Source organism: Mercenaria mercenaria, chromosome 12, assembly GCF_021730395.1.
Source record: "Mercenaria mercenaria strain notata chromosome 12, MADL_Memer_1, whole genome shotgun sequence".
Classification (NCBI taxonomy): Eukaryota; Metazoa; Mollusca; class Bivalvia; order Venerida; family Veneridae; genus Mercenaria; species Mercenaria mercenaria.
The window spans coordinates 79,437,989-79,458,729 of NC_069372.1; the positions used below are offsets into that span (position 1 = coordinate 79,437,989).

Below are 20,741 nucleotides of genomic sequence, written 5' to 3' on the forward strand. Positions count from 1 at the left end.
AGTTCCCCAAATTGAGGAGCCATACGCTATAATTGGGACAACAGTTGAATAATACAGTTTTGTGTATACATCATATGGTAAGCCTCCATTGATTTTAAAGCGAGCAATGAGAAGACCCAGGGCACGTCCAGCACTTTGGGTAGCAACTTTTGCTGTTACGTTATAATCAAGGTGTTCTGTCAACATAATACCAAGGTACAAATACTGATTGACATAATCTACTTTTGAATCACTACATACACAAAAATATGTCTAAAGCTAAGACCGTCATGCGATTATCACGGCTATACCCGAAACCGTGTGATTCTCACGCTTTTTTTTTTTTTTTTTTTTTATTTTTTTTTTCAAAGGATGTGGCTTTGATGCACACCCCGAACTGGTACACGCCTGAATACCCAATTATTTATATCCGTTGATGCAGAAATTATTTCTGAATAATTTTATGTATCATATAGTTATATATGTCTAAAGCTAAGACCGTCATGTGATTATCACGGCTATACCCGAAACCGTGTGATTCTCACGCCGCCACGTAATTATCACAATACGGAAACCTTTTAAGACAATTTTTAACAGAAATACTTTATTACTTTTCCCATTATTTTTCAAAATATGGTGCTTTGATGCTCACACCCGAGTTGGTACGCGCCTTAATATTAAAAAAAAAACGCCAGTAAATGCTAGACTCATTCCAGAAAGAAATATATACATCGTATTTTATATACATTTTAAACTAACAACGTCCGTGTGATTTTAACGGCCACCCGCCGAACATCAAGAAATGCCTAGTACCCGCCCCCTTTTTTATTTTTCTTTTATTATCAGCTCGTCATTAAACATTTGATTTTAATGCACTATACAGAAATATTACGTTGTCATTGATTTTAAAGGATGCTGTGTTTTCACGCAGACAATTACTCAAGCAGTTTATACAGAATAATTATTTTCTTGAAATAAAAATAAACACATTTTTCATCAAAATGTTTTTACATTTTAGTATGCACCCATGCGATGGCCTCATGCAACGCACCAGAAAAGAAAGTTTTTAAAGTAGATGCAGAAGTCATTCTGAATCATTTTATGCATTATATAGGTATAGTATTATTATATATACCTACAATTACGCCGCCCGTGTGTTATAAAATCATAGTCATTAATCGTATGATTCTAGCGTGTATTTACTCATCACTAGCCGCCCCTGGATTTTTAAAGTTCATATCAGTTCATAATATTCGGCTTAAAAATACTAAATGAAGACATGCTAGCGAACCGAGTTGAAACATTAAAACTGTTAAATGCGTGTGCATTTGAATATCAATCAGTCTATGAATTGTGGATGTACGCGAGCAGGAATTTTTTATAGAATAGTTCTTAAGATTATTGTAATGCTGTTGTGATTTGCGAGCGCAGCTTTTTAATAATTCAATGTCAATATAACTCTTTAAGTTATAACGAATGTTGTCATGCAAGGAAGCGTGATGAACAATGTTTTTTATGCGCTAGCGAAACGCGTAAAAATATTGCACTTTGTGATTAATCAATTGTGAGCGAAGTGAGCAAAAATTCTATATTGCTGTTGATTTAAACAGAGATTAAAAGTGTTAAACGCTTGTTCTTGGCAAATTATAAGGCGGAGGAGTAGAGAACGGGCCGCGCCCGCTTGAAACCGCTAAACTAGTGAAAATATTATAGAAATACATCAAAATAAATACGAAGGAAAATCTAAAAACTGGTTAAATAAAACATTAAAGCAAACGAAACAAACGAAACAAACTTCCTAAAAATCAGTTCCTCTATATAGAACACCTTGCTGATATGTCTATTTCATCCTTTTTCTCTTAGTTGGTAAAAATCTATACACCGTGTATTAATGTTATATATGGTTTCCGATAATATTTAATTGACAATTGTTTAGAACATAGTACTGGTCTTTTTACGTTTTATAGTATTGCGTCCTACTATGTTAGTTAAATGTTTTATCCTAAACCTACCGACGAGCTTATAAGGTAATGAGAATTGTACAGTGGAAAAATCCTTTAGAGTAAACCATAAGAAGTTTCCCTCTAAACTTTGATTTGTAACTTACTTTAAAAACAAAAATTGATGTTAAACAGGCACAAATGTGACCGCAATAGATATTTAGAAAAACACTGAAGAATATCATTGATATCAGAAACAAATGTTCACTGAATTCAAGCGTCAGTGTAAGTGTACTTGAATTTGAACATGTCTTGGCCTTTTGTTTCCTTCTCCCAAATTTTATCGAACATTTCATTCTGTGCAACAGTAAACCAGTTCTTCCAGTCGCCAACTTGACCTACAAGTATAAACAAATTTGAATGTTAACACCTAGTCATGTATTGCAATTTAATTTATAAATATAAGCATTTAATGATAGAAATCTTCATATCACCAAGAAATTATTACAACAGGGTTACCGTTATGTCAGGCTACGAAAAGCTTTCGATACATTTTACTACAGATCATCAGAACTGGTTGAAAAAATACAAAACTAACCTAAAATTGGACTTACACACTCGCAATAATTTGGCGATGTAATTTATATAATTTGGAAAGTTAAACAGAGTCCTTTTTTAATGAAATATTTGTAAAATGTAGAAGTTTATCATAAGAGGGTACGTGGCAGAACCCGTGAGGCACAGTGCATGTTTAGTGATTGACCCCTCTACAATTAATCACTACGCTTTCCTATTTCATGGCACGATGACTAATAAAGTGTAAGACTCCATGATCATTTTCTCATAAATCCTACAAACAACGGACGGAGGGAGTTGAAATTTTGTGTTGCAGCTGTCTTAGTCGTGCCCTTATAGGTTAGGCTCTTGGTGTCCTGACTTCGGAGCAGCTGTTGAGTACATTGGTGTAATTATACTATAGATTTACTTTAATTTTATGTTTTACTTAATTAATCTGGGTATTTTTGTGCTCATTTTAGAGCCTTTCTTGGCGGGGATTTTATTTACATAGTGTTGTCTAACTTGTTGAAAATAGTGTAAGTGCGACGTTGGCATGCCCTAAAGGCGTTTAACCTCTCTCCCCCCCCCCCCCCCCCCCCCCCCACCACACCACCCGCCCACGGTTGTGGCTATGGCTATGTTTTTGGTGCTCCGTGCTTCCGAGAAATCTAACTTTTCCTGCATTTGCAGCTAATTTGAATTGTACAAAAAACATATATTAATTTGTTAAATTGCAAAGCTACATAAGGAATACAGGTCCGTATAAACCGACCTACATGTAATTCCTATGTTCCTTGTTAAGTTTCTTGATAAATTTCTCATACTAAGTAAATAACTCATTGGATTTGTGGTTGAGGTCGGTCTGTTAAACTACAGCACCATTATTCGAACTATCGTTTTCTCAGTTTTTGTTCTTTTATCTACCTTTGACGTGAAAGTAGATTATGGTTACTCCGCAAAATGTTGACACAATGGAGAGGACTGTTAACAATATTGACATAGCTAATACTGTTTTCATGTAAATATATATTAACTGGGCAAGCTGTCATTATGACTTTTGAAACATTTTAATAATGTATTGAACGTAAGCATAATCTAATATTTCTACCATATTCTCAATAGCAGTTAAATAACAACAAGCTAATAGTTCATAGTGATTAAAAATATCCAACACTTACAGAGAAATGCAAATACCTTTTCGGAAGAAATTGAAACCTGGTTTGCAGTATATATCGAATATTTTGTCACTTCCTTTTTCCTCTGACATTTTCTTAAAACCACACTTATCAATGATGTCGTTTTTCAGTTGTTCATCTAACTGAATGTCGAGAAACTTTAGTAACTTGTCCAACTCTTCTCTCCCATTCTAAAATGATCACATTAATATTAGTTTTTATGAAAATAAAAAGTAATAATATATTTATACATATCAGAGGACTTGAGGATACTTGCCCATAAATTTGGTGATTTTTTCCAAAATGTTCATTCCCATCAGTTTTGACATATACGTAAAGTGTTTATAACGCTGACAAATGATAAAGTGGGTGGAAAAAGACAGATACTGGCAAAAGAAATTCCAGAGTACTCGCTTTTTATCGATTTTTAAGTGAAATATTTTTTCGTCGTAAAAGTCCCATTTAAATCAAATCGAGTGACACAAGTTGTACACTAAATGCAAACCTTTGAAGCTGAATTAGTGTTTGTGGTATCCTTAAAACTTAAATTATACTTAAAGGTCCAATACTAAGGAAAGTGAACATTTTAATTTCTTTTAAAAAGCACAGAAACTATTTCATTTTATTGGAAAATGAAAGTTGGTATGTAGAAATTCGAAATAAATCGCAGTATATGTACAATTATTTTTCTATGAAGTATGAAGAAAGTTAAAAAGACCTGGGGGGTCATTCGGTCGATTCATTGAAATTTCAACATAATACACATACATTTCTTTGAGTTCCAAAGACCTTCTGTAAATTTTGACCTGCCAATCTTCATTATTTAGTGTCTTGCAGAAGTCTATGCACTGGCTATGAAAAAAATTGCCAACTCACTTTCCCTTAGTAATGGACCTTTAAAACAGAACTCATAATAAAAGTATCAATACAAGAAGTCACATTCCCAGAATCCCCCCCCCCCCCACCCCCACCCAAAAAAAAATGAATAAAATATAAAAATATAAAGTCTTAACATTAATAATGATTTGTGTCAATTGCTGAGAGATAAAATAAGGAAAATATTTCCTAAAGGGTGAAACTGTAACAATATTATTTGTAAAATACTGGAACCATTTACAATCCTCATGGCACAAAAAGAACTTTTGTGACATACAACATAGCACACTGGAAACACACTTAAAGAAATAGGAACATTGTAAATGTTTTATGATTTATACGATAATATTTGAACAACAGGTATTCATGGTCAACATGTCCCTACTTGTAGACGAGTAACGAAAACGATCTAGAGATTTTCCTCACTAATTGAAATGTATTAGTTTGTGTACTTTTAAATAATATAAACATACATAGGCATATTTCTTTATCACAATGGTACATCAGTTGTTTCTGCAGTGTATATACAGGGATTTACTTTCACAGAAGTAATGAATGTGACATGAATAAGTATATTTAAGTCAGTGTTTGATATTGAACGGACGAACCATTTTCAAATCTTCATAGAACATGACATGTAGAGGGAATCCTGGACCATTTTTTACTTCGCGCTGCCATTCTAACAAATATTCACAGTACTTGCCATATTCCACTGAAAATATATATACAGTAAACATCACTTATAAAGAACTTTGATATATGGAACACTCGGGTTATAAGGACATCTTTCATTCCTCCTTCTGATTTCGTCTTTATTCAATGTAAAAATCCTTGGTTATAGGAAATTCGGATATTAGGACCACTCGACTGTAAGGAACATGTTTTCTAGGCCAAAAGTACGAAATTCAATGGAAAACTCCTCGGCTATATCGAACAGAACCCCTCGGCTATAGCAAACAGACATAAAAAAATGAAAATAGTTGCAAACCGTAAGTATTCAGGAGAATCGAGAACCGCTTATGACGGCGGCACTTGTAACACGCCGTTGAACAAACACAAAACTTTATTTGTTTTTAATTCATGGATACGATAAAAAGAAAATATACAGTATTAACATTATCATTTACCATATACCAGACGATAATAATCTAAAGATAACTCAAGATTATATTCGAGAGATATATGTATTAGGTGTTTCATGATAACATTAGTGAAGGAAAATTAGTTACGGCCGCTAAACCTTGGGATATTAATATTGTCTCATACTACCCTAAACAAATGTAATCAACAATGGTAATCTGTCCAGTTTACCAAATTTTCAACTAATTTAAAATATAATAGCAGGTGCTAAAATGGACAATAGCACATATGTATTTTTTTATTTTGCTGTATGAATTATGTTCTCCCTCTATACGATATTTGCCTTGTTATCGAGCCCGCTTGCGGTGAGCTCGATGAAGTCGTCACTTTCGGTGTATGTGCGTGCGTGCGTGCGTGCGTCCGTCCGATTTTGTCCGGACCTTAACTCTGACATGCATGGACCAATCTTGTTTATATTTGGAATGAATATTTACCCCGATGAGAAGGCATGCGCACACCCCATTTTCCTATCTCAAAGGTCAAGGTCACAGTTGGAGGTCAAAGGTGAAATTGAAGCTTGTCCGGACCATAACTTTCACATGCATGCACAAAACTTGTTTATATTTGGCATGAATGTTTACCTCAATGAGGAGGCGTGTGATGAGCAAACCCCTTGTTCCTCTCTTAATTGTTGGAGGTCAAAGGTCAAATTGAAGCTTGTCCGGAGCACAATTTCTTCATGCATGGTGGGATTGTGATATAACTTGGCATGAATGTTCACCTTTATGAGACGGAGTGTCATGCGCAAGAACCAGGTCCCTAGGTCAAAGGTCAAGCTCACACTAAGCGTCTGACTAAGGTCAGATACAAGATTTGCATTATCTGGAGCATATCTTCTCTATTCATCAGGGGAATTTCATGTAACTTGGCACACATGTTCAACACAATGAGGCAATCTTGTTGCTAGAATTACTTCCCTTTGTTTTACTATAAATAGCTTATACTGTAAATTTCTTATTACCGGCCATTGGGGAAAACTGAGACCACTTTTCTGTGGTAAAACATGCATGTTACATCAAATTGTTTGGTGTGTTTTGACCTATCTCTACCTTGTAAGGAATTTTGTATGGACTTATATATATTATCATTTGTCAAATAAATTATGTATGAAATACAGGTGCTAGTGTAAATCAGTTCTGACACCGCCAAATAGTAAAATAAATGTTACTTCTTTAGACAGCTGGCGGGTTCGAAATTCTGCTCGTGGGCATGCAGAACTGAACATTTATCTTATTTTAGTATTGATGCCTTTTCTCGAGCAAGGCAAAGGGAGTAACTGAACATAGCTTATTGTCATAATGTAGCACTCTCTAAAAGAAAACAAAAATAACCGACAAACAATAAACATATATTACGGTTATTCTTTCTGACGTGCAATTTGGCTTAGTTGAGAGTTAACGCCGTGTTTCAACACTATTTCATTCATATACATGCAGACAGTTTACCTTAACTTTTTTTTTTCAGGAAAGGACCAGTATTACTACTAGACTTGCAACTTTCGCACATAAAGACCCGTGGTCAGTACGGAACGTTAACTCGTAACACTTTTCAAACGTCAGTCAAATAGTGTTCACTACAGAAGTTGAATTCGTTGCACAAATCTCGGTTACAAGGAACTAGTTTGCTATACGTATATAGGAACCTCGGTTTCACTGAAAAATTTTAGAGGTCCGACGCTGTTCCCTGTAAGCGAAGTTAACTTATATTGTATTTCTGACTCAGTTCTTGAAAGTGCGTAAGTGATCCCATTAGTGCTGTATGTCGACTGTTTCAAGATAAACAAGCACTTTCAATGAAGTTAAATCCTCCGCAGATTACATATTGTTTTGTGGATGAGGGGATTACATATTGATTCATGAATATCCATCAATGGGCTACTCTTTTGGTGAAAATTTTGGAGTTAAAAATTAAGGGCAATAAATCTCCAGCTATTGCAGATATCCTGATGGAAGGTATAAAGACCGTGATACTCATTTGTGTAAAATGTAATGCATCCGTCCAGGTATTATCTTGATATGAATTTATGGATTTTAAAATGATTAAAGGACACCTGTGAATAAATTGGTCATAGCGAAATTGCGTATGCACCATTACCCTATAATGATCTACTTCTGTATAAAATTTTATGAATCTAAATCAATACGTTTGTCAGATACAGTCGAAATCCCTTTTTTTGTACCAATTCAAGGGGGAAAAACAGTTCTTTTATTGGGTCAAGGGGGATAAATACTACATGTCTGCAAAGGTCATGTTATACATTATGGTATTTTTGTGATTCTAATTAAAATAATTCTTTGATTTATAAGTATTTTAATATTCTTAACACAATCATATGAAAAATCTTATTCATTTTGTCAATTGGGAAAATACAATATGTGAACAAAGGCCATGCGCTTATTCATAAGTATGGAAGGTTTCCGGAATCAAGCTGAAATTCTTAATGAATTATAAGCAATTTCTTCAAACATGAGGGAAAATAATGCTTTTACTAGAACAAGCGAGATAATATTATACATATTATCCCACAGGCTTAGACGGCCAGTAATGATGTCAAAGGAAGACATTAGGACAAAACATATGGCAAAATACGGATTGCCAAGAATCAACAAGCCTATTTTACATGGCTTCCTTAGATATATCTTTTAGAGTAAAATTTAACGCTAGACTATGTCTTCACATTTTACTGTCTATTTAAATGCCAATGCCAAAAAAAAAAAAAAAAAAAAAACCTAACAAATGACAAAGAATGGATGCCAATGTGAGTGGATAATGTTGAGATGTCATAATTGTATTATCGCATGTCTAGTTCGATATATCGCAATGCTAATAGTTGCACGACAATATGGTACGACACACGCTAAGGAGAAACAACGTTCCATAATGCAGAGACAGACAAATATGTCAGTGTATAATGTTGCCATGTCGTATTGTATTGTTGCGTGTCAGTAGCACGACATATCGTAATGTTATTTCGTATTGTCACGATATCACTCTGCATTTTCTTACGCCATCCTCTAAGCGGGACGGACGACATTACATCTGGCACGAACAGGATTCTGGCGACAGATGCTTATACACATTTTACATTTTAATCATGTCTAGTGTCATTCCAGAAATGGTAACAATTGACATTGTATCAACAAACTTTATTTACGTCAGTTTTAGATTTTTTCAAGACAGAGTATTAATGTAGGGATAATACACGTTTTTTTGTGTATTAACGTCTGCAGAAGCCCGCGGGAATGTTTGTGACCGAGACCGAAGGTCGAGGTCACAAACATATCCCAAGGGCTTCTGCAGGCGTTAATGCACAAAACAAACGTGTATTGTCGCTATTCTTGCATAAAAAAACATTACACGACGACTAAATGCATTGTTTTCATATGTGATGACTTGACGATTCCGGTACATTTTTTATTTACCATTCTTGTTGTTCTTGGAAACGGTAAACTTGTTTTAAATATCCATAACCGGGGCACACATAACAACAACACTACTAAAAGCGTGATTTGAAGGTTTTTGAGCATCTTATTTTTATTTTTAGTTATTACAAACGTTACCTTACACATAATTTTGCATATAACTTAAAAATTTGATAAACAGGAACACAATTATTTTAAGAATAACAACTTTACATTCGAATTATTTTGAGTACGAACAAACAGAGTACGGATGAGTACGAAGCTAGTAACTAGCTTTCGAGGTTTATTATATGAATTCTGCGAACAATCAGGTAAAAACAAACCGGCTGATACTAACAAAAATCATTAATATAATACCTAAAAACGGGCAATAGCCCAAGTTACACGCGATACTTATTTATTCACAGTTATTTACAATAACTGAACAGACGCTTTGTAAAGGGAGTAAACTCTAAGAGAAGCTAGAGCGTACATTGATGGGGGGCAGTACGTTTGGGGTTGGAAATTGATACAGCTAAAATACTGTGGATTACATTGTATCTATAATGCTACAAGAAGAAGTTATTATGGAAGAAACAAGATGCAGATGCCAAATATCAGTCTGCGCAGAAATAAATACATACGCCCCTGGCAAAGCATTTCAAAAATAAAAATCATGTATTAACAGCACGTGAATTGCCTTGTTTGCACACGATTTTTCTCCCGTTTGTACATGGGCGGATCCAGTGAAAAAAGTAGTTTTTATGCAAGAATAGATTTTAAAACATTTTATATTACAGCTTTTAAATAGCATTTCTTCTATTTGATAAAAGTTCCGACATTATGGTATTAGTTTTGTTCTTTTACAAATTACAACAAAGCAACTTGGAACTTACATTTTCCTTGCAGATACACTTGCAACCAGTCTTCCCATTTGCCATCGTAGTCATATGTTTTTACCCCCTTCGCATGATTGTAATACGATACGGCTATGTCTTTGGGATTGCGAATACATAAAACAGTCTTGATCTGTTTTGCTCGCATACCTTCTAGGGGAAGATATCTACAAAGTAATATTACTAAATATTGGAAAAATACACATATAAATCATGTCATATCAAGCCATTTAACGTAAAACCAAGCACAATGATCCAGTAAAAATAGCTAAGAATGCAGCTTTGCAAAAAGACATTGTTACTAAACTGTCAATGTGTATGATTGACATTTATACAAACATATACACACAGACAAAGTAAAACTTTCTTTTTACGAACTGCCTAGACACGCTGACATCAGTGTACACAATGAATAGTGACGTTACCACTACATGTGTACAAGGGGGGCAATGATATGGCCAGAACATTAAACAATTATTTACATCAATATGGTATCGGTGACATAACCTGACAATCACTTTCGCTTGGTTACCTTTTAAAAAGGTTGAAAATGTGTTTGATAGTTAAATAATCTCTTTCTCGGATAACGGGATTGTACCGTTGTAGACAAAGGCGAGGTATGATAATATTATTTTGTTGTTCAACCAGATTTTAAAGTAATCTATTTTTATCAATTTTATTCCACCCATCGGTTACATGAGTCTCAATTTGTTCGTCCTTCATTTGATGATCTGGTAAAAGACAATTTTTGATACAGGGTATAAATGTACCTAGGTGGATAATGAGAGTTCACGACCCTTGGTGGTGGTTGCTGATCCGCCTCTTCAGCAGTAACGCTTTCAAGCATCGTGTACATTTTATTCGCTTCTACCCTATTTGCACTTCTGTTTAATATCATCATTAGTATTTCGAACATCCAGTTTGTACCTGAAGATTAAGCACGCATGGAAACATCGTTATCACTTTTATAAGTCAAGGGTTAAAGTAATCTCCCAGCTTTTGCATAGCAAACTTATGCGAAACTGGTGTATCTTTTACTTGGTGTAACAAAATATTGATAAAAGATATATCTTGTTTTGTCAAATTAAGTGCACTCCGATCAGACACCAGGTTAGTCAAAAATGAACGCCGACATCGGAAAGTGCTTTGATGTCTAAAAGTATTTACATAATTACGTTACTGCTGTGATGAAATCAGTACTTCTTTCGCGCTTTATATATGTATATATATTAATTTTAAATATCAAAACGCGTTGAAAGTCTTGGAAATGAGTTCAAAATCATTTTGAAATAGAAAAAGTCATTGCCGCATATATTCGCAACACGTATTGTTCCAGGAAGTGTATGACATTAAACAGTTTATTAGCAAATGTCTTCACAGTTTCAAATGAATCAAGCATATTCAGATACCGTGAAGATATGCAGTCTTGAGCAAAATACCATTGAATTTAGATTAAATATGTGGAAATAATTGTTAAACCTATAATTACTGGTTTAGCCAAATTGCAATAGTACTACATGTTGAATTCCCAGGACAACAGCTTAGATATTGGTCTGTAACTTATATTTTCATTTTACATTAATCAAGTGTAACTTGCCTGTCTTAGCAAATGTGCAAAGCATCAGGTCATCATCAAAGAATTTGTACTTTGGAACGTTGTTAAAAATAGTTTTAATCTCTTTCCCAGATTTTTGGAAGATTGGTTGAATAAATCCTCCAACGTCCACCATGTTCATTGTAGCGCCACCTGCATCTGGGACTTTTACTTCTGTCATTTCCCGATTCTGTAAAAAAGTTTGTATTCTTTTTTATAAATTGTCAATACTAAAATATACTGCGAGATAGGAGCATTACAGTTAAAGTTGTAAATGTGTTAATTTAAGTTATCTAGATATATTATTAGAAATTGTCCATTGTTATTAGTCTGGGAGCCAAGGCGACTAAAGCTCAAAAAAAATACAATTTTTGTGCACCCCGCTGCTATACAAATTATTTCTAGGTTATTATGTTGGGGGATGTCCAGTGTTTATGAAAAGTGACTTTGGCCAGCTGACCGCTCTTGCGAATCTGAGAAATCCAAGAAGGCCGCCAAGATGGCCGCCAGTTCATATACTATGGGTACATTTTCAAAATTGAACTGAGAATTTTTAATAAAAATGACCACTGTCACTAAAGTGTTAATTTTAAACTTAACAGTGTGTGTGACTTTAAAAAATATAGAAACACAGGGTTTACAGTGTCAAGGTCAAGGTCAGGTTAAAGGTCAAAGGTCATTTTTTGATGAATAATAATATTACACCACCAATTTTCTTCTATTTATTCTACAGCATTGTCAGAAAGTAACTTTATCTCATACCAATATCAAGAGAGATAAATATGTTCACAGCTGTTAAAATCAAAACAACAATACATGTGTTACCATGGAGAAATTAAGGTGGCTCCAAACAGGCTATTGTATGTCAAACTGAAAAAAAAAAGTGAAACGAGATTATTTAACCCATTGATTTCATGCCAAAAGTAGCAAGTCCAGCCGCCTTAAATGCTCACGTAAGACTTTTATTCTATATTTGTATTATAATAATAGCTATAAACTGTTTACGGTTAACGCAAAGACGTGGCGTCGCCAAGCGTAGTGTTTGACGTTCCGCTAGATGACGCTGCATAACGCTTTCTTGACCTTAACCTCATTTTCATTACATTTTAATGGGCCTCTTAAATCTTAAATTTACAAAGCTTAACCCTGATATTATTCAAAACAAATAAACACAGAAATTGAAGCTGACAAATTGGTGGGTCCTTCAACGTTTCCTCATTTAATCGTATCTCCAATTGGTCTCGTGCCTAAGAAAGCTCCAGGGGAGTTCAGAATGATTCATCAACATTCCTACCATCCTGGCGAGTCAATCAATTATTATATAGATCGTAAATTATTCTCTTTTTAGTAAACGTGTTTTGATGAGCCGGTTATGCTTGTACAAAACCACTTGAGACATTGCATATTGTTTAAAGTTGACAGTAAGAGTGCAGTTCGTTTAATACCAGCTTCCCCATCCGACTTTGAGTTATTAGGGTTTAACTTTCATGAAAAGATTTATATTGACAAAGCTCTTCCTTTTGGAGCATCAATTAGTTGCATCACTTTTGCCATTCTTAATAAATTGTCGTCGAAGTCAGAACGCAATATGTGTCTTGTGAGGATCCTACGTTAAGAGGTTAAAAGCTAAACATTCTTATATGGCAGATCCAATCCCTCGTCAGGTACCAGCTTTTCTCTGGGATATCTTCAGCTTACAGCTGGGCAGTTATTACGGTTTGGAGAAGCGCACAACTCTTTCTCTATCCACCTATCAAGTTTAAACGATTTAGACAAACCTATAAGTTAAATGAGATTTGGCCAGCTCCAACCACCCACTTAATTCTTTTTATTGCACATTCTTTTGGAAAAAAGATCGTCACCGAGGAGCATTTCAACATATATCTTGGGTTTGAACTATTATCACAAATTATTTGAATTTTAGGACATCTCGGGTATTTTCGTTATTAAGAAAATCTTCCAAAGCTGTCACAGGAAACGTTTTTCTCGGGACAAACGGGCACATATTAATGGCGTTATGTGCTACTCTTCCGAGTTTCACCTCATATCATTACGAGTCTGTCGTATTTCTGTCATTGTTTTACTTTTGCATTCTTTGGCTTATTCAGAATTAGCGAATAAGTCGCTCCTAAACAGGGTTTGGATGGCCAAATGAAGTTAAGTGGATGTGTCCAATCCTTGAAAAGACTGTCATTTATTAGAAACTCCATTCGCTTCAAAATTAATCAACGGGGTAATACGGTTCACTTACAAACAAAGAGATGACCATTAGCTTTGCCCTGTAAAAGCGTTATTTAATTATACAGCAATCAGGCCATGCAACAAGGGCACCCTATTTTGTCACGAGAAACATAATCCTGTCAAAAGATCTCAGTTTTGTGGGGTTCTTAAAAACTTAATGCATTGCTGAAAAAACAATTAATTCAGGACGCTACAGATCGCACGGTTTCAGAATAGGTAGAGGACAGCGCTTTTACAACGAATTTAACATGCTAGTACATACACTGTAATGATATTCGTTAAGCTAACGTAATTATGTCGGTAGTTATGATTACAATAGCTGAACACAATTTTCCAACGAATATCTGCATAATATAATCATTATTGTAGGAGTTGTAGGACCAAATTGACTTCATAATAATAATGATGGTATCATGTATTATCACTTTGAGTGAAAGAATATTTCAAGTGCAAAGATAGATTGTACGCATTTTGTGTTAAACGAATACAATGAACATGCTCTGCCATTTAGTTTTCGTAGCGAATGTTTACTGTATGTGTTATAAGTTTTTCCGTTAAGAGTGCTTAAATTACCTACCCTTGCCAACTGGTGTAGACCCTGATCATCTGAATAAAATGATGCCAGCTGATCAGTCTATGCTGTTCAATGCTCAAACAATAAAACCTTGCCTAGGTTAGGAGTTAGGAGGGAACAGTGTAGACTCTGATCTGCCGGCAAAGTTGGGTGCTATTTCCCATTATAAATAGAGTGGGTGAGATGTGTTTGAAATGCAATAATACAGGAAACTTAGACTCTTTAACTTGCAAAGTGTATCACTGGAATGGCACATACTGAACATTGCACACTATTCTGTTCTTGGTAATAAAGTGTGTATATGTTTGTTTATGTTTGTATAATAACTGGGGTTAACTTAAAACAGTATGTGAAGCTAAAATAGTATATTGCCCATTTTCTTTAATTTGGTGGCCATCTTGGTCGCCGTCTAGGATTTCTCCATAGTAATGAAAATATGGAGCTGAATGGTTTCAAGACTGAAAACACATTAATGTTGTACATAACAATAAGCATTGATGTTGATTTTCTCGTAAAGTGTTAATTTTGTACCTAATGTTAATAGCTGAATAGCCAAAAATTCAATAAATTTGACCTTTTGACCTTGAGTGTGACCATGACCTTGAGGTTGTAGATATCTGTAAACACATTTTCTGTGGATTTTTTCACTGTAAATGCAATTCAAGTTGTTTTCAATACCATATTTTGATTTAATTCAAAATGCTGTTGACATTACCGTATTTTGTCCACTTTTTTTAATTTGGCGGCCATCTTGGTCGCCATCTTTGATTTCTCCATGGTAGTGAAAATATGGAGCTGAATGGTTTCAAGACTAAAAACACATAAGTGTCGTACATAACAATGAGCATTGATGTTAATTTTTCTCGTAAAGTGTTCATTTTATACGTAATGTTAATAGTCAAATAGCCAAAAATTCAATAAATATGACCTTTTGACCTTGAATGTGACTTTGACCTTGAGGTTGTTTATATCTGTAATAACATTTTCTGTGGACTTGTACACTGTAAATGCAATTTAAGTTGTTTTCAATACCATATTTTGATTTAATTCAAAATGCTGCTGACATTACCATATTTTGTCCATTTTCTTTAATTTGGCGGCCATCTTGGTCGCCATCTTGGATTTCTCCTATTTGCAAGCGAGGATAGATGGCCAAACTCACTTTTCATAAGTAGTGGACCTTCCCCTATAACATGGTATAGAAATATTTTGTATAACATGCCGGACACTTTTTTTCAAAATTCTGGACCTTGGCTCCCAGACTATATATGTATTGCGTTTACGCGAGAGAAGGACATTTAAAATTGTAAATGTGTTAATGTAACTTAAATTGATGTTAACTAGATATTATTGAAAGTTAAATACTATACAGATGACAATGCATATCAAATATTCTAGTACGTTACATACATTATTTAGCTAAATAAAATAAAATAAAAAAAAAGATTAGAAATGTATCACTACCTATTTCGAAATTTGTTAAATCAAGCAGCAAAGCGGTTCTCTTCAGGTGCAAATTTATATTCAAGACTATAAAGAAGCTACCTTTGTTCAGTTCAACTATTATCAGTAACAACTAGGGCACTTTACTTTGGGTGCATAAATTCGTCCTATTTGCATATGATAACATGACGCATCTATCAATGCAGATATTAACAACCCATATCTGTAAAGCATGTGTATGGAAACAATAATTCCAAAAATGTTCACACATCCTAATTCTAGATGTGGTTCAGCTTTTGTCAATACACCATAGTTAAGAAGAACATAATAGTTTCAGGATAGCAACATTTTTTCTATTTAACAACGATTATATTAAGACAATATAAATATTTATAGATACAAACCATGACTGTTTAATTAAATTGTACATCATCCGATCAACCAAATAATGCATCAAAGTTAAACAATATAATAACAAGAAATATCTTTAAAAATGATAGTCGGCGAATTGTAATAAGGAAAGAAGTTTATGAATTTTTCATCTAACATTCATCTTTCGTCTAACATTTTTCAAATTGCAAAACTAAACACCGCACTTTAACAATTTAAATGGTTCTCTTTTAATTTTTCGCAAAGGTTTCGTAGGGTTGCAATTTTGTTTCGTTTATCCTTAGACGATACAGCAGTAGTTTGATGAAGATTCATGAAGCGGTTCATGAGAAAAGGTCATTAAACGTGTTTATATTTTTAGCTAAATTGGTCCCTATCCCCATTTGTAACAAAATAGCAGGAGACCTTACGATATTGTTACACATCGAGTTTGATAAAAATCCATTACATTTTAGTGGTTAATGCGAAGAAAGGCATATCTACTTTTAGCTATAGCGGTCCCTAATAGGGCCCAAGTTCCTATATAAATAAATTTGGAAGAGGACCTTATAATGATGCTCCAGACCAAGTATGACAAAGATCCACCAAGCTGTTCATGAGACGCTGTATAAAGGCATTTCTAGTTTTAGCTCTAGCAGCCCCTAAAAGGGGTCAAATGTCCCAGCTGAACAAAGGTGGCTGCGGGCCTAATAAAGATGCTACAAATCAAGTTTGATTAGAATACATGAGAAAAAAATCAATTAAAACATTTTTTATTTATTATTTTTATTTATTTCTAAAATAGGCCAACTGATCCCGCTTTAACAAATGCATATTCGCTATTCATGAATCTTTGGACAATGACGTCACACCTATAAAAAAGTGAAGGTCAAGCAAAACATACAATGGTAATTATTTCAATATTTCTGTTTCATAAGCAAAGTTTGACCGTAGTCATATCACATAGATAAACTGTATGCAGCGTACCTTCATTTCAGTGTAATGAGAATCAGTCATTATACAGCATATATATAATGAAACAGATTTCAACTGAGTTCAATATTTGCATATCGTACTAAAGAAAAATATTCATATATAATAAATCAGTTAAATAATTTATAACAAAAATATCAAAGCAAACAAGTACTCATTTTAATATGCAATCTGAATAAATCACAAAAGCAAGAAACCTTTTCATATACAGACGACAATTGTAACAAGGAAAATCTTTTAAAAAACACTTCTCTACATAAAAGACTCTTATCACACCCTTATTCTTGTGATACGCAGACCGTATTCAGCTCGTTCTTTAATTTGATATATGTTGGTATTTGAACAGGTTTTTATCATATTTATTAAACTTATATTGGAAATGACTGTGGTTGCATAAAGATCTACATAGTTAAATCTCTAATATCCCTGGATTAAGAGCTTTAACACGATGTGAAACATTTTCCATATTACGTTCAAATCCAATATTTTGTACGTGACGTCATTACCATGTGTGTTATCGCCATTTAACGTTTATTTGCGAGGAAAATTTCTATTTTGCTCAGACTATAAACAAGCTGATATCATTTATAAAGAATATCGATATGTGCAGGTGCGTTTCTAATAAAGAAAATATTGGATTAGTATCGAGAAATATGCACGAATTCTACAGCGGAAATATTGCACAAAGTTTGGTGCTCAGCATTTCTTCCCTGAAGAAAGAGTAAAAGTTGCCAGTCAACGGACTGTATTGTATGATCAATCTTCTTCTTACAGTTTTATTTGGCCAATATGTAAAAATTATCAAAATGAAACGGTTAAAGCTTGTTTCTGATATCATGTAATTAAACAATAAATGAAGGACTTTCCGGCCGTATACACGAGTAAATGGCGGGTGATTTTGTACGAGTAATTTAGTCAAGGAGTTCTATGCATAATTGCATGACTTTAGCGAATAAATGTACACATCAAGATTTATTTATATCGAAATATCTACGGGTCGTTGCCTTGAAGAAGTGCTTCTGTATCTATTTGTTAAATCGATGTTCATGCTTGAAAGTAATGTCTGTGAACACATCAAACTTAAAACTCATAATGTAAAATACATGCAATTTGTAAAAATGTCACAGCTTTTTTTTTTTTACACATTTGATAAACCAATCGTTAACAAGAGCTCGTCGAACACGAAATGCCCCCCTTGATGCATTTAGTAATTGCACAAGCAACTGAAATTATATGCTCACTGTAAACAAAAGTTCTACCATTCTGGTTTAATCTGACCTTGACATTTAACCTATTGACACTAGGCCAAAGCGTTCTTGAGTTATTGCCTCGAAACCATTTTAATGTTCCTGGTCACTGTGACCTTGACCTTTGACATACTGACCTCAAAATCAATAGGGGTCATTTGCTGGTCATTACCAACCTGCCTATCAACTTTCATGATCCTAGGCCCAAGTGTTCTTGAGTTATCATCCGGAAACCGTTTTACTATTCAGGGTCACTGTGACCTTGACCTTTGACATACAGACCTCAAAATCAATAGGGGTCATCTGCTGGTCATTACCAACCTCCCTATCAATTTTCATGATCCTAGGCCCAAGTGTTCTTGAGTTATCATCCGGAAACCGTTTTACTGTTCAGGGTCACTGTGACCTTGACCTTTCACATACTGACCTCAAAATCAATAGGGGTCATCTGCTGGTCATGGCCAACCTAACTATCAATTTTCCTGAAACTAGGCCAAAGCGTTCTTGAGTTATTGCCTGGAAACCATTTTACTGTTTAGGGTCACTGTGACCTTGACCTTTGACATACTGACCTCAAAATCAATAGGGGTCACCTGATGGTCATGACCAACCTCCCTATCAACTTTCGTGACCCTAGGCCTAAGCGTTCTTGAGTTATCATCCGGAAACTGTTTTACTGTTTAGGGTCACTGTGACCTTGACCTTGTACATACTGATCTCAAAATCAATAGGGGTCATCTGCTGGTCATTACCAACCTCCCTATCAATTTTCATGATCCTAGGCCCAAGTGTTCTTGAGTTATCATCCGGAAACCGTTTTACTGTTCAGGGTCACTGTGACCTTGACCTTTAACATACTGACCTCAAAATCAATAGGGGTCATCTGCTGGTCATTACCAACCTGCCTATCAACTTTCATGATCCTAGGCCCAAGTGTTCTTGAGTTATCATCCGGAAACCGTTTTACTATTCAGGGTCACTGTGACCTTGACCTTTGACATACAGACCTCAAAATCAATAGGGGTCATCTGCTGGTCATTACCAACCTCCCTATCAACTTTCATGATCCTAGGCCCAAGTGTTCTTGAGTTATCATCCGGAAACCGTTTTACTGTTCAGGGTCACTGTGACCTTGACCTTTCACATACTGACCTCAAAATCAATAGGGGTCATCTACTGGTGGTGACCAACCTCCCTATCAACTTTCATGATCCTAGGCCCAAGCGTTCTTGAGTTATCATCCGGAAACGGATAGGTCTACATTCCGACCAACCGACCGACAGACCGACCGACCGACCTACCGACCGACATCTGCAAAACAATATACCCCTCCTTTTTCAAAGGGGGGGCATAAAAAAGGACAAAACACAACAGTACGTTTATACTGTCTTCTTCGACCAACTGGCTACCCACCAATGAATATTTAATTTCCTTGATCGCTCCTTGAAATGATTAATCATACTATCCAATTACGAAAAGCAAAGCTATTTCATCTTATATTGATCCTCTTTATATTGGTTTGAATCCTATCTTCATGATAGGATCCAAAAACCTAGTAGTACATGGAGTATACTACTTGCAGATGATAAAAACTATTTCTACTTTCCATTCATGTCTTATAAATGTGGCTGAAATACTGTCTATAGCATCAAAATACAAAGTAAAGCAGGTATGTTATCATATTGAGGTTACAGATATTACAAAGTATGTAACCCTTTTGTAATTAAGATGATTCGTAATTACTCGAATACTTTTCTACACTTTACAAATTAATTTCTTTCTGTCCTTTACAATAGCCGTCACCGAAAAATTCTCCTTAGAAAAAAAATGAATCTCAAAAATTTCTTAAACAATTCCTTTCAAACTTACCTTAATTTATAAATCTACACTATTCGCTCAGAGAAAGAAAAGAGTTCCAAATCAAATGCTATTCAATAGTGTATGGGGAGTTATTCAAGTGCCAAAGTAAAAACTCCCTTCGTCCCTCGCGGCGATCAATTGCCGGACACTGACGCCTCGCGCTGATCAATTGCCGGACACTGATGGTAGATCTCCGTCTATTCCTTATTATCCTCCTTCAAAATCTAAAGACAAGATTTATAAGTGCTAAGATAACCTGTTCAATGATAGTCCTTTAACATATCAGGTGACATTTTACAGAGTGTGTGTATGTATGTAAGCTTATTGACAGTCGTCACCGGTAATCCATATTAAAGGTGACTCCTCCAGAAGACTGTTGTAACGATTTCGTATCGGGTAGTCTCGGTAGCTCAGTTGGTAGAGTGTTGACACGGTGACCCTAATGTCAGAGGTTC

General features: G+C 34.9%; 1 protein-coding gene across 1 annotated transcript; it reads right to left on the reverse strand.

Moving 5' to 3' along the window:
• Nucleotides 1-347: 347 nt before the first annotated feature.
• LOC123535296 (sulfotransferase 1A1-like) lies at nucleotides 348-10,889 on the reverse strand. The gene is made up of 5 exons (XM_053518889.1): nucleotides 10,736-10,889; nucleotides 9,966-10,132; nucleotides 5,137-5,240; nucleotides 3,672-3,843; nucleotides 348-2,317 (listed from the first exon to the last, which is right to left on the reverse strand). The coding sequence occupies exons 1-5, from the start codon at nucleotides 10,879-10,881 to the stop codon at nucleotides 2,193-2,195; spliced, it is 714 nt and encodes a 237-aa protein (XP_053374864.1). The 5' UTR covers nucleotides 10,882-10,889; the 3' UTR covers nucleotides 348-2,192.
• Nucleotides 10,890-20,741: the final 9,852 nt, after the last annotated feature.